Source organism: Stegastes partitus, unplaced genomic scaffold (genome assembly GCF_000690725.1).
Source record: "Stegastes partitus isolate 25-593 unplaced genomic scaffold, Stegastes_partitus-1.0.2 Scaffold1876, whole genome shotgun sequence".
Classification (NCBI taxonomy): domain Eukaryota; kingdom Metazoa; phylum Chordata; class Actinopteri; family Pomacentridae; genus Stegastes; species Stegastes partitus.
Genome location: NW_007579607.1, coordinates 23,258 through 37,132, shown reverse-complemented (window position 1 = coordinate 37,132; position 13,875 = coordinate 23,258). Strand labels below are relative to the sequence as shown.

The 13,875-nt window shown below is 41.9% G+C and overlaps 1 protein-coding gene across 1 annotated transcript in view; it reads left to right on the top strand.

Moving 5' to 3' along the window:
* The window catches only part of polr3b (polymerase (RNA) III (DNA directed) polypeptide B), a 37,113-nt gene extending 24,975 nt beyond the window's left edge, over positions 1–12,138 (top strand). Inside the window, exons 14-25 of the mRNA XM_008302779.1 lie at positions 33–217; positions 628–726; positions 830–957; positions 2,814–3,023; positions 3,186–3,344; positions 4,720–4,837; positions 5,003–5,145; positions 7,666–7,769; positions 8,902–9,068; positions 9,700–9,813; positions 9,979–10,152; positions 11,785–12,138. Of these exons, the coding sequence (XP_008301001.1) occupies positions 33–217; positions 628–726; positions 830–957; positions 2,814–3,023; positions 3,186–3,344; positions 4,720–4,837; positions 5,003–5,145; positions 7,666–7,769; positions 8,902–9,068; positions 9,700–9,813; positions 9,979–10,152; positions 11,785–11,914 (1,731 nt within the window). The 3' untranslated portion in view covers positions 11,915–12,138. The remainder of the gene's footprint in view (positions 1–32; positions 218–627; positions 727–829; positions 958–2,813; positions 3,024–3,185; positions 3,345–4,719; positions 4,838–5,002; positions 5,146–7,665; positions 7,770–8,901; positions 9,069–9,699; positions 9,814–9,978; positions 10,153–11,784) is intronic.
* Positions 12,139–13,875: the final 1,737 nt, after the last annotated feature.

Here is a 13,875-nt window from a genome sequence, read left to right as displayed (position 1 = left end):
GTCTATGATTCTGTCAGAACTGCTAAATTCAGTCAACTTTGAGAGTTTCCTTCCATCCGTCATTGTGTTTCAATGATAAAGTCGAGGAGAGAGGCTCCTCAGTGGTTGAACTGCTTCGGTTTGTGATGTTTGTCTCCCGCAGGCCGTACATCATCGTGAAGAAAGCCGTGCCGATGGTGAAGAACAAACACATTGAGGATCTGTCTCAGGGCTACAGGTGAGGCTGGGAGTCAACACTTGTTGAGAACATGAGCTAAAGAAGTTGGCTTTCAATTAGGGTTTTATAAAAGTTGTCATTTTGATTTTGTCTTTATGTTTAGATGTTTTATTTATGCCTTTTTCGCCCCCAATATGTATCGATGAACCAACAGAAACCCCACGCAAGAAAACTGTTAATTTATTCAACAGTGTTGTACAAGAAAGACAAAATTACATGAATCTCGTTCTAATTTCTTCTAAGTCTTTTCTTCTTGTAGCACGCTTCTAGAAAAGGGTCTGAGTTCTGGGTAAACTTTTTAGACTTGGTCTTTATAGAATATGTTCCTCACTGGAGGACGTTTGCAGCGTTTTTTATACGAGGACTTTGCTAACAACAGATTTTCTGAAACAAACTCTTCTCGACTCCAGAACCTTTGAGGATTTCCTGCACGAGGGTCTGGTCGAGTATCTGGACGTCAACGAGGAGAACGACTGTCAGATCGCGCTTTATGAATACATGATTAACAAGTAAGTGGTACCAGATTAGGCTGGCGTTTAACAACAAGGAAGAAAAAAAATATTCTCCCGGCTTACGTCGAGCGAACCTCTTGTGTTTTCTTGATTTCTCCAGAGACACGACGCACTTGGAGATCGAGCCTTTCACTCTCCTCGGAGTGTGCGCCGGCCTCATTCCCTACCCCCACCACAACCAGTCGCCCAGGAACACATACCAGTGCGCTATGGGCAAGCAGGCCATGGGTAAGACTCAGCTGGGGCAGGTAGCGTCAGTCGGCGGCCAATAAACCGAAATTGTTTCTCAAGAAGCCTCCTCCGCACGGCTCTTACCTCTGAGCATGCACAAATACAGACACTACAGTAACTCAATCCTACATGAACGCTGTTCTTAAGCCTCCTAAATCTGCTGGTTCAGAGTTTAGACTTTTATTTGCACAAGTTAAAATCATACAAAAGGACATTAGAATAACAAACAGTACAGATACAAGCAGCCTGCTGGTTGGTCGCTCCCAAAACTCTGCTCCTGCGCTACTTCTTGTCAGAATGCATTTGTATGTGTGATTGAGTGTTTGTCTTATGTGTGTGTGCGTCAGTGTGTGTGTGTGTGTGTCAGTGTGTGTATGCGCATGGACATCAAACATGGGGCGCTTGCGTAGGTTCTCCATTGTGCAGTGTGTGCGGAGGCCCTTTCCCTGCCAGTCACCCAGAGTGTCATTAGCAATTCATTGTGTCTGCTCTGGCTGTGCTCAGGGGGTCAGTGTGCTCAGCTGCAAAAGACCACAGAGTGTGCACCCGTAGCTCCTTGGTAACCAAAACTTCCCCAAACGGCCCTGCTAACATTCGTAAGAGCCGCGGTCACCCCCACCCCGCCGCTTTACCTCCGTCCATCCCTTCCTCCCCTCCCCCTCCTCCCTCCCCTCCCCTCCAATCTTTACAAAAACACAGACTGGAACTATATTTGGCCCAATATCCTCTGCCTTGTCTGTTTTGTATGGACGGCCCTATACATGTGCAAATCTGGTTGTGTGGCCCGGGCCTATTATCACAGACTCTGCGCTTGTAGCCTGATTGTGAAGTAATAGCATCTGACAAATGTCAAGGCTTCCAGGGAGGCCAGGCTTTATGCCATAACTCGCCTGTTCCTGCACTGCTCCGCTTTGAGACGGTGCTGGCCACACCCGGTCAAACGGGAGGATTTAACACCTTTAATCCTCTAAAAAAAAAAAATTGCTTTATTAACAGTTAGAGAGATTCAATGCACATTGAAACACTACAATACTGAAGATTATATTACAGGAATATGGTAGAATTGTCTCCTTTAGTGAACCGGGAAGTTTTTTTGAAGTATTTCAGGAATTTTATTAACCCTCTGAACACCAGGCAGGTTATGGGTGGATCATTTTTACTCACTGTGGGTTGAAAAAACTGCATTTTTCCACTGGAAGAGATGGTGCCTCTACATACTACAGATATTTTACTACTTACATTTTAATTTGGTTCTATGCTTGTTTCCTGTCTGTTCAGCGTAAACACAGGCTGCAGTTCAACCCAGTTCAGCTGAAAAGTCCCAAGATTTTTGTTACAGGACTTTTGATCGTCACAAATGGCTTCTAAGTTGTGACGGGAAGCTCAGCATCTTTTGCTTTTTGAAGAATTTAGTTACTGCAAGCAGCTCTTTTTTGGGAAGATTTTAAATGAGACATGTAGAATAAAGTTGTTTTGATGAACTATCCCAATATGAAGACTGGATTTGGTTCATTTTCTTGTTGAAACCAGAAATACATAAAGATTGAGGACTGTCAGAAAGTTAAAAATCATTGAATCTTCCTGTTTTTTTTTAAGTTTCTTGCTATGATAAATAGTGCTTATTTGGTGACTTGTGTTTGTTTTTTTTTGTTTTTTTTTTAAATAACGCGTCTGTAGAAGCCAATAATGTAATAACAGCCAATAACGTAATAAATCTGCACTTTTTAAAATGTAATAGGCCGATAACATAATAAGTTATTACGTTATTGGCTTCTACCCACGTTTTTTAAACCCACCAGTGTTTTTGGAAGGGTTCAAAGGGTTAATCCACTCTTCACGTTTCGTCCCTGCAGGAACTATCGGCTACAACCAGAGGAACCGTATCGACACTCTCATGTACCTGCTGGCGTATCCTCAGAGGCCGATGGTCAAGACAAAAACCATCGAGCTGATTGACTTTGAGAAGCTGCCGGCCGGCCAGAACGCCACCGTGGCCGTGATGAGCTACAGCGGCTACGACATTGAGGACGCTCTGGTCCTGAACAAAGCTTCTCTTGACAGAGGTGAGAGCTGCTGGACTGTTGGTGTCTCCGCCTCAGAGGATTTCTGTTTTCTCCTAAACATCAGTAGAGTTTGGTTCAATTTTAGTTTTATGTTGTGTGTCAACAAACCACATCCAGGCAGCAGACAGGAAGTCAAATGACAGCAAATGTGTTTCTCTTCAGGATTTGGCCGCTGCCTTGTCTATAAAAATGCCAAGTGCACACTGCGGCGTTACACCAACCAGACCTTTGATAAGGTGATGGGGCCCATGCTGGATGCCGCCACACGAAAACCCATCTGGAGGCACAACATCCTGGACGCTGACGGCATCTGCTCCCCTGGTAGGTACCGGCAGGACTGGAGGAGACCCAGCATGCTTTGCTGCTCTTTACCAAACTCTATTGCTCCAATTAATGTGACGAACTTTATCATTAATGATCATCATGGTTGACGTTTCACTCAGTGAGCAGTGTTGACCCGTTTCATGGGTATTTGAAATTCTGTGTTTACTTTTTGATGTGATTTATTGAGTTAAAGATTTTCTGACCTACAGGGAAAGAAAGGAAGCTCAACGAGTCCAGTCTAGATTAATGGCAACACAACAGCAGAACAGTATCCAGCTTTGTTTATCATGACTCCGTTTTACGTTGGCAGGCTCACACCGTGACTAAACGAAGGACACCATCATGGTGCAATGAGTCACTTACCAGCACATTTCACATACTTGCACACTCATTTCATCAGCAGGCTCTGAGAGCTTCAAACATGGCGTCCGAAATCTCTTCAGAACAGTTTACTCAAGAGTCAAGTTAGATAAAGGCTCATTTAGCACCAGTCCGTCCACACGACGCCTTGCATTCTCAAGGAGCCGAGCCGAATGGAGTAAATTATCATGTAGAGGATGTTTTATGTCATATGAGGCTGCAGAAATCTAAAATACTGCATTTATAGATAACACACAAGTACCTGTAGCTCCCGATGAAGCAGCCATATGTCTGTTCCTGATCTATGTTTGAGACTGGATCCACATTTCAGAGTGTGACAACAGTTTTTTGGGGATTTGAAAAGATATTAGCGAGACAGACTTAGCAGGAGAGCATTTAATCCTCTGAACCATAAACAGGTTCTGTGCGTTTTTTTTGATCCTGTCACATTTTTCATAAGTAAAGAGAACTTAAGCGTGTCTTTTTTTTGCAGTATAACAACATTATAATGCCTTAAAACATACAAAATTAAAAAACAAAGGTCTGCTTTCTTTGATGTTTACATAACTGAAAAATCCTGGAAATCACATGGACAAAATTTTCCAAGTGTCTTCAGGTGTTGCTTTAAGTTGCAGCTGAGTCGATGGCGGCTTCATGGTGGTGCTGAGGAGTACAGATTTTTTTCTTTTGTACTTAATTTGTTTACAGCGAGGTATTTATTTATGTTTTAAATTAGACACGTGAATCAAAGTGATTTTAATTGAATGAAATTAAAATTTTAAGGTTAAATTGGGTTCAAGTTTTCCAGACGAGTGGCTGATGAGTAGTTTGAGGACTGTTGGGAAGTTAAAAATCCCACAATTCCTGCTATTCCCAGAGTATCCAACAGTTCTGGTGATTTATCAAAGACGACACGCCTTTCAGATTCGTCAGCAGGTTTTGGGGCTCAGACGGTTTAAGTGCTTGTCGGCAGACCTTTCTAACGCTGTCTGATGCTTCCTGTGTGCTTCAGGTGAGAGAGTGGAGAACAAGCAGGTGTTGGTGAACAAATCCATGCCAACTGTCACCCAGACACCACTGGAGGGCAGTACCCAGCCAGGCCAGCCCCAGTACAGAGACGTGCCCATCAGGTGAGCGGACTTCAGCACCACACCCACCCACCCAGCGCTACACCTTCACCTCAGCTTGTGTCACCTCACTGTGGACCTGCTTTTATATGTGCATGTAGGGAAATAACAAAAACAGGGCTCAACTCTTCTCAATAATAAAGCCACGCTTCTGTTTCCTGTTTGCAGCTACAAGGGCTCGACCGACTCGTACATCGAGAAGGTCATGATCTCGTCCAACGCTGAGGACGCTTTCCTCATCAAGATCCTCCTGAGGCAGACCAGGAGGCCCGAAATAGGAGACAAATTCAGCAGTCGACATGGACAGAAAGGTGCTAACCTCTACCAACCAGCAAGTGGAACACAAAGGGTTGCTTGAATGTTCGAGGCCAAATTTGAACCTGTTGCAAGAGAGTGTAAATGACTGGACAAAAAAAAAAAAGAAAATCTCCATGCTGGAGCATTTGTTGAGTCAAGTCCCAGTGGCTGTTGCTCTGTCACTGCCCCCCTGTCCTCATCTTTCAAGAGCTCTTTTCAATTAATTGGCTCTTTGTCCTGTGCCAGACTATGCAAATTTATTACACCCCAGCAGTATTCTGCTGCTACTGGGGAAAAAGTGTTTACAACCTCCATTGTTTTGCAGCACCTCCCCTATAGAGGGCTTGTATGATGTTTTAATCAAAAAGCTAACTGGCGCCATGCATAATTTACTCTCTTCATTAACACGGTGGGCACTGGGCGGTCAGCTCAGGGTGGGACAATGTCTTCTGTCTCAGATAGTGACGAAGAGCGAGGGGTCGCCGTGGGGTTAGCCGGAGGAGATCTGGATGGAAACGCCCAGATGTGCAGCTGACGAACGGCTTCGTTTTCAGGTTGCGCCGAGGTGTTGGCTTAGAGATCAAAGAAAAGCTTGTGAAAAACCTACATTTTTACCTCCAGAGGGTTTGTTTCTAGAGATGATTTAATTTTTTTTTACATGCTTTGATAGAAATGAACCCTAAACCAGCGGATATGTAATTATTTAATTAGAAGTGAGGAGTTTGGCTGCAGTGATAGATCTCCCAGCTACTCATGACTGGTCTCATAAGTCCTGGTCAGCAGAGCAGAATAAGTTAATTATTTACCGGTCACACACACACACACACACACACACACACAGCTGTGGAGGTGGGGGAGGAGGTGGAGGTTGTCAGTAGTCGGGGCCTATTGTGCGAGCCGCCACTGTGGAGCTGTATGAGCCGTGATGGAGGGCTCTGGACCCTTGCTGTTGTCTTGCCTTTCTCTGCTGATTTCATGCCTCTTTTATCATTCACTTTCACACAAAACAAACAACACCAAGGATGTCTGCTGTTGGAACCAGTGTCTCTCTGTGTTTAACTTCTCCACCACTTTCCACCTCTTACCTCCTCCTCTCACTCCGCTTTCACCCCTGCTTTTTTTTTTTTTTTTTTTTTTGTTAATTTTTTTTTTTTTTTTTTTTTTTTCTTTTTTTTTTTTTTTTACCCCGATATTCAACCTTTTTTTTTCTTTCTTTCTGCCTTTCCTCCCTTTTTATTTTCTTCTGGCCCTGCATTACTCGCCTTTTCTCCTTTCTTTTCACCTTCTTCCTGCTGTTGGATGACTTTCCAGCAAAGCGCCGCGCTTGTTCCCGGTCAACATCCTGTTGCAACATCCTGTAAGGCATCAACAGTCTGCTGTGTCGCCGGCCGCTCGGCTAATAGTGAATTTTTCCCACGTGCACTGATTGAATTTCTCCTCTCCAGTTGATCCCCTCCACTTCCTCTGACTTGAACTGAAAGTCATGGGTGTGTAATCCTGGTCTCCCTGTCCAGCTAAGCACCTTTCTCCACTTCCTGCTCTCCTTCTCTTCACTCCTTTTTCTCGCTCTCTCTCCTTTTTTTTTTTTTTCATTTGCAAATGGGCCTACAATCTGTTTACCCTGGCCAGTGAAAAGTGCTTCGGCCCCTCAGCAAACATTTGCACTCGCACTTAAACTCCTGGCTACCCGGGGGCTTGTCCCCCACATCATGTGAGTCAAAAGAGGACCCTGTCTGTCCACATGAGTATGGAAATGTCATCCTCTGCCAGAGGTCCATGCAGAGCCTCTCAGCACAAACACGGGCAACAAAACAGTTTTACTACAAGTTGTGGTGTGTGGGCAGTTTCGCTGGAGGATAAATTTCCAATCCTGAATTTTCCCTTTTTGCTAAAAAAAAAAAAAAAAAAAAAAATGAGATAAGACTGTTGCTGACCTTTTTATTCACCTTAATTTTGTGGTTTTTCTTTTTAGGTTAATTTAGTCTGTGAATTGGGATGAAAATGTTAAATGTTCTCATATCAAAGGGATGTCTTCATATTCTTCGTACTTTGGTGATATAACACCACATACAAAGAGTAGAAACATTTGCCAACATGCTAAATTATTATCTACATTTTCTTCAGTTCATTTTCTTTGGTTAATTACTTGAGTTGAAGAGGAATGTTTGTAAAATGCTAATTATTTTTCATCCTCAGATTATGTAGAAGTGCAGCTGTGGACAAACAAATTATTTCTAGTTTGTAAACTTTCATACTGTGAATTGGCTTTAATTTTTTTTTCTTTTCTTTTCTTTTCTTTTTGCGTCTTTGTTGAAATCAGTCATCTGAAAGGACCACTTTCAGATTTGTTCAGTTGCTTCGCCAACATGTAAATTTATGTTCCTTGATTCCAGCAAGAATGGGAAACCCTCATGCTCAGCCCACCGGCTCAGGTTGTTACTTAAGAGCTGAAAATGAGAAGTGGATCGCATTTGTATAAATTCATTCTTAGTATGCTCTATGGTACTGAACCTGTGGATCAAATTTCATTTCAGGTGTTTGCGGCCTCATCGTTCCGCAGGAGGACATGCCGTTCTGTGACACGGGCATCTGTCCAGATATCATCATGAACCCTCACGGATACCCGTCCAGAATGACGGTACGACCTTATCATAATCATTACACATTAATCTGCAGCTTATTTTTTCTGTATAAAAATGTTTTGTCTTTAAAATGTCAAAGAAGAAAAAGGTGTAAAATGAGAATTCCCCAGAGGATGAGGTGACACACAGATTATGCCTGTTCCAATCTGTATCTGTAAATACAAAATCCACTTTACTGTCACATTTCTGCAGCCAGATCTAATGTCTATCCCAGAATCTTGGTGTTTTCTCTTAACAGTGATCAAACGATTATCAGAATAGTTGCATCTACATTTTTTGCCCATTAATTAATTAATTCATCGACCAATCACTGCCGCTCGACTATTCTGTGTAACTTCCATCTGGGAGGTTAAATTTTCCTTTGTTTCGGTGAAAAGGTGGTAATTTGACGGCTAATCCGGGACCTGTAGTCGGTTGTAATTTGTCATTTTTGGCCGCGGGGTTCAGTCTGAACCACCTCCGCCGCTGTGTTGACTGTCGCTCTTCATAAGTTTGTGTCGGCTCTTCTGAGACAAAACCCTCATTATCCCCGCTCCTCTTCTCTCTGGGTTATCATTGGCTTCCAGAGCACACGTCCATTGACGCCGTTAAGCAGCAATCTCACTGTTCACAAACAGATATTTGTTGCTGCGGAGACGGCTGCCAGCGAAGCCGCCGCCTGTAGCAGTGTGTGGAAGTTTTATCAAACATGCCCAGTACATCTGAACTGTAGGATGGTGCTGAATGTGAATGGCATGAGACTTGGCCTCGTTTCGGGCTGCTTTTTTTTGTCCGCCTTGCACTGTAAAAACCTGAATGATCTTTACTGCTGAAGTTGTCAGTGCCAGTGTGTGTTTGCTGGCCGTGGTTGCCATGGAGAAGACTCAGAAATGTTTGGCTCGGGAGGATGTTTCTGTGGCCGGAGAGTGATATGAGAGTAGGTGTTTCCTTTTATGCGCTGGGGTCAGGGGTCCTCCGGGTGCGACCTCGGCGGAATTGTTGAAATCAGTCATCCTTAGAGCGCCGTCCCAGCCCCGAGGGGTACATGTGTAATCTAATCTCGCCCCGCGGTATCTGCGTGTGATGCTACGAGAGGATGTAAATCACTGGAGGCTTATGAACAGAGCTGCTGTTCTGGTTCTCCATCAGGTGGGGAAGTTGATTGAGCTGCTGGCCGGGAAGGCGGGAGTCCTGGACGGCAGGTTTCACTACGGGACGGCCTTCGGAGGCAGCAAGGTGAAGGACGTGTGCGAGGACCTCATCCGTTATGGATACAACTACCAGGGCAAAGACTACGTCACCTCAGGAATCACTGGGTAATGAAAGGGTCACGTTTTCTCTCAGTGACATCAAACATTTCACATCACTAGTCAACATTTTCCAAATCGTTTGCATGTTTAGGTTTGTTTTTTAACACGTGTTTTCTCTCTTTTCAGTCAGAATATGAGTTGGAATTAAGACAAAATGATCATACCCAACTTACACTTTGGTTTTACTGACATTTTTCATCGTGCAAAAAACTACAAATTCTCATAATCCCATGTTTTTGTCTCTCCAGACTGCACACAAACATGCATTTGCTGTTGTTCTTGATTATTTTTCTTTCTTTCTTTTAAATCGGCCTCCCTCTTTGGGTTTTTGGCTCCAATTTATCAAGCAAAGGTTCTCTGAAGCCTGTCTGATGTCTCAGAGACACCTGAATGCACCGTTATAGATGTTTCTAGCATCAAGCGCGGTAACACAGCTTTGGTTTATAGAAGATTCCTTCAGTCTGTAACCTTTGAGAGTCAGACTGAGGTGGAAATGATTCCGATTGTTGGACCAACAGTCAGAAAAACAGCAAATGTTCACTTTTCTTTCCTCAGAATTTCCCTCATTTCATTTGATAAGTAATAAAATGCGTTAGCCTGATGTGAACCAAGTGTCTGACTGCTGTGTGTTCCTCAGGGAACCTCTGGAGGCTTACATCTACTTTGGACCAGTGTACTATCAGAAACTGAAGCACATGGTTCTGGACAAGATGCACGCCAGAGCCCGAGGCCCCAGAGCCGTTCTCACCAGGTAATCAGGTCATCAGGCATCTCTGTGGATTCTATGCTTCAGCTTGTGATGAATTTAGATCTTTAAGCAGCTGCATCAGTTTTATGTCTGAAGTAAACACAGCTGAATCTCTCAGACCAGGATGATAACTTAGAAGCTACGTCTCTGTGTGTCTTTAACTCGCAGGCAGCCGACGGAGGGTCGCTCCAGAGACGGAGGTCTGCGTCTGGGCGAGATGGAGCGCGACTGTCTGATCGGCTACGGAGCGAGTATGTTACTGCTGGAGCGCCTCATGATCTCCAGCGACGCCTTCGAGGTGGACGTCTGTGGACAGTGCGGGCTGTTGGGATACTCTGGGTGGTAAGTTGATCAACAGGTGGAGGAGTTCCTGCTGTTTTACCTCAAAACCAATGTAAAAGATAAAACTTTATTAATCAAGGTGGAAATTCTTTTGCCAGATGCTCAGTAAAAACAAATGACAGAAATACAGTCCTGAAAAGTAGAAAACAATAAGTGTGATGCTTTACTGAAATAAGATAAGACGAGAATAGAACCATGTGTTTTATTGTTCTGCTTGTTTTTTTTGTTTTTTAATTGTATTTGTATTTGTATTTTTTCTGAGTTCCATTGTATGTTGTATTGCTTTTATTGTAAGGCGACCTTGAGTGCCGTGAAAGGCGCCTTATTAAATAAAATGTATTATTATTATTATTATAAAAAGTAATGCTGGCAGTTGTATGGAGGTATTAGGTAACAGCACACATGAAATGAAATATACATGACCTAGAAAATGAAATGAAAATGACATACTGCTCATTACATGAACACTTCTGTACATGAAAGTGAAATATTGCACCTGAGATGGAAATATGAAATATGTCTCATTAAATGTTGCACATGGAATGAAATGCTGCGTATGACACAGAAACTGATGTTGCACAAACTACAAAGAAGTAATATTACAAGTTAAAACCCACCAGTGGTTTTAAAGGCATGCTGTCAAAAAAGAAGCCAAAATTACACCATTTATCAGCAAGAAAATGTAAAAACAGTCAGGAAGCTTAATAAAATTTTAGTTGGAAATTATAATATTTTAGCAAAATCATTTTATCAAACATGCTCATTTTAAAAACTGTCAAAAAACCAACCGTTTGCTGTGACTAGGTTGTGCAAAATAACAGAAAATTCACCCAGAAAGCCAGCAGTGACTTTGTTAACGATAATGTTAACGATGACGACTAATAAGGGGAAAAAAATCAAAACATTTGTACTAAAATATCTTCTGTATGTAGAGTTACCTGTTTTGTTTTTGCCAGTATTGGTAACATCTGGAGCAGGGTGATACGGCCAAAAATATTTATCATGATATAAAAGAAGAGAAAATTTGCACTAACGATGTAACTGATGACATAATCAACGCTAGACAAAGTACTTCAAAACTGCACAACTTTATTGGTGCAAATAAAAAACAAGACCAGTTTCTTTTCCATTTAGCAAGCAGCTGTTTGCGGTCGCCACTGTGCTTCTCGCTCCACGTGCATTAAACCGGAATGAAAACAACGGCACTGCATGTTTCACTGAGATTTAAATGCGATAGTTCAGTTTCATATCATCCCCTAACATGACACCGGTATCACCGAGCACGGTATGATGTGGCCCCGCCCTGGTAACATCTGGGGGCACTCGGAGAAATGTTGCACATGTCGAGTCCAGTTGTTTTCAGGTTTTGTTAAATAAGCAGTTTTAAAAATTCACCTTTAATATTAGTTCTTGTTTGAATGACATTTCTCTACTTCTAGCCGTGAGTGGTGGGTTCAGTGAGTTAAAAAGACGTTGAATGAAACACCTGAACTTTTGTCAGACACTGAAGTGAGTCTGTGTTCACATGTACTGAAAGAAGAACTAGCTTTAAAGTACTCTTCTAAATCAGCTCCTCCTTGTTTAATACAAACCAATAAACTCTTAACTTTTTTGTTTGTGTTTGTCTTTCAGGTGTCACTACTGCAAGTCGTCGTGCCACGTTTCCTCCCTGCGCATCCCGTACGCCTGCAAGCTGCTGTTCCAGGAGCTGCAGTCCATGAACATCATCCCCCGACTCAAACTGTCGCGCTACAACGAGTGAACAGCTCAGGGACAGAAACTGTGAGTGGAAGGCTTAGAGTCAGAAACAGACTTAAGTTGAAGTGAGCAGAGAGAAGCAGGGTGAAGGCAGGACGTTTTGACTTTTTTGTTACTCACGACGATGTGAAGCTCAGAAGATGTTTGTGATTTATGTTGATACCTTCTCACCATTGTGCTCTTTGTATGTGTACATAATAAACACAAAACGATAATTTCGCAAACAACTGCTGTGTGTCGCACAATTTGATTATTTTTTTTGCCAGAATATTAAAATAGGAACACTCACATCAAAAATAACACGAGAAACAAATAGTAGGAAGCAGAATTTCCTGAAAAGACGATCATGTTTAGTGCCACAAACTGTTAAAATCTTTATAGTTTTGCTGAAAGATTAGAAAACAAGTGTTCAGCATTGTTAGATGTTTCTTTAATCTTAAGTTCGTCGCTGGTTTTTAGACTCAGACGCCTGAATCTGGCTCTCACCGCCTGACCTTTAGTGTTTACGATCGCCGGTTTGATTCCCGCTGATGCTCTTTATTACATGTGCTTCGTCTGTCTAATCATTTCCAAATGCCAAAAAGGTCATCTTTAAAAATAAATAAATAAATAACTGCCGCACGGTAAAGCAGCTGAAACCCTACGCAGTCTGTGGGATTATTTATGGTGCATTCAAGTGTTAAATAAAAAAGCTTTGGTGAAACTCAGAAGAGCAAAGTAGAAGTGCTGATCATTACTTCAACAGGTGTGACAGAAGGAAAGTTGAAACTGCAAAAAACTTGAACTCCCCGAGTATTTATTGATTTGTAAAGTGAAATAAAGTAGTAAATACTTGTATAATCACACAGAATACAAGCAATTAGCTGTTCTACTATAATACATTATATGGCACCAAACACAAAGCTTGTTAGTTCATTTCTATTTTTAGAGATAGATAGATAGATAGATACTTTATTCATCCCCTAGGGGACATTCGGCATTATAAGTGAGCTGGTGATAATTGTGATAAAATATTAAAATATGATAGAAGGTTAGAACCATAATCAGTAAATAAATGGGCTAATAAATAACTAAAAGAACATAATGATAGTGATGATAATACAATAATAATAGAGGGACTTTTGATCATTTTCCTGATTAATGGATGAATTGTCAAACTACAGAATGTGTATTACACTTCCACAAAGCCCATTATTGTGTCATATTGTTGTCTTTTGTTTGACCAAAGCGCAGAAATTTAGATTTTGGCTGAATGAGGAAAACAATAAATATCCACATTTCCGAAGCTTCAACCAGAGAAATTTGCAATTTTCCCAAAAAACAGACAAAACTGATTAATCCTCTGTTCCTAATAATCAGGCTGCAGTGATGTTCGTTTATCGTCCGGCCCACGTTACACTGATGACGCTGGTCTACACACATTTTGGTGTCAAAGTTCTTTGAGCTGATTTTGGACAATTGCAATGAGCTGAATCCAAATATTACGTTGGTTTTGCTCAGTGAGTTCAACATTTAGATTTGTCGCCACATGCACGTCTATCTATGCTTGTATCATAGAGAAGTCTTTTTCTGTTTCCTGAAATGAACTAGTTCTGAATCCTTTACAAGTTGATAGTATAAATATTTGCAGGTGAATTAAATTTAGAAAGTTTACCCCCTGGTTTGTGAACAACACGTTAGAGTCACGTGATCGAGGTCAACATCTGAGTGAGCATAGTGATTTTAGTTGTAGTTTATTGTTGTTTTATCTAATATTGTTATATATTTAGTGTTCTTTGCCTCAATACATACATTGAAAACAAATGGCTTCAGCCAGAAGAGCTTGTAGGAATAAGTCTGATGTCTTCTGCTGCATCTGTGGCGAATACACTCTTGTTCCAAACAGATATTCGATCACCAACTTCATAAAACGTGCTTTTCCTGCTTATTTTGGCATGAAGCTAATCGCTAATGTCAAAAAATGTC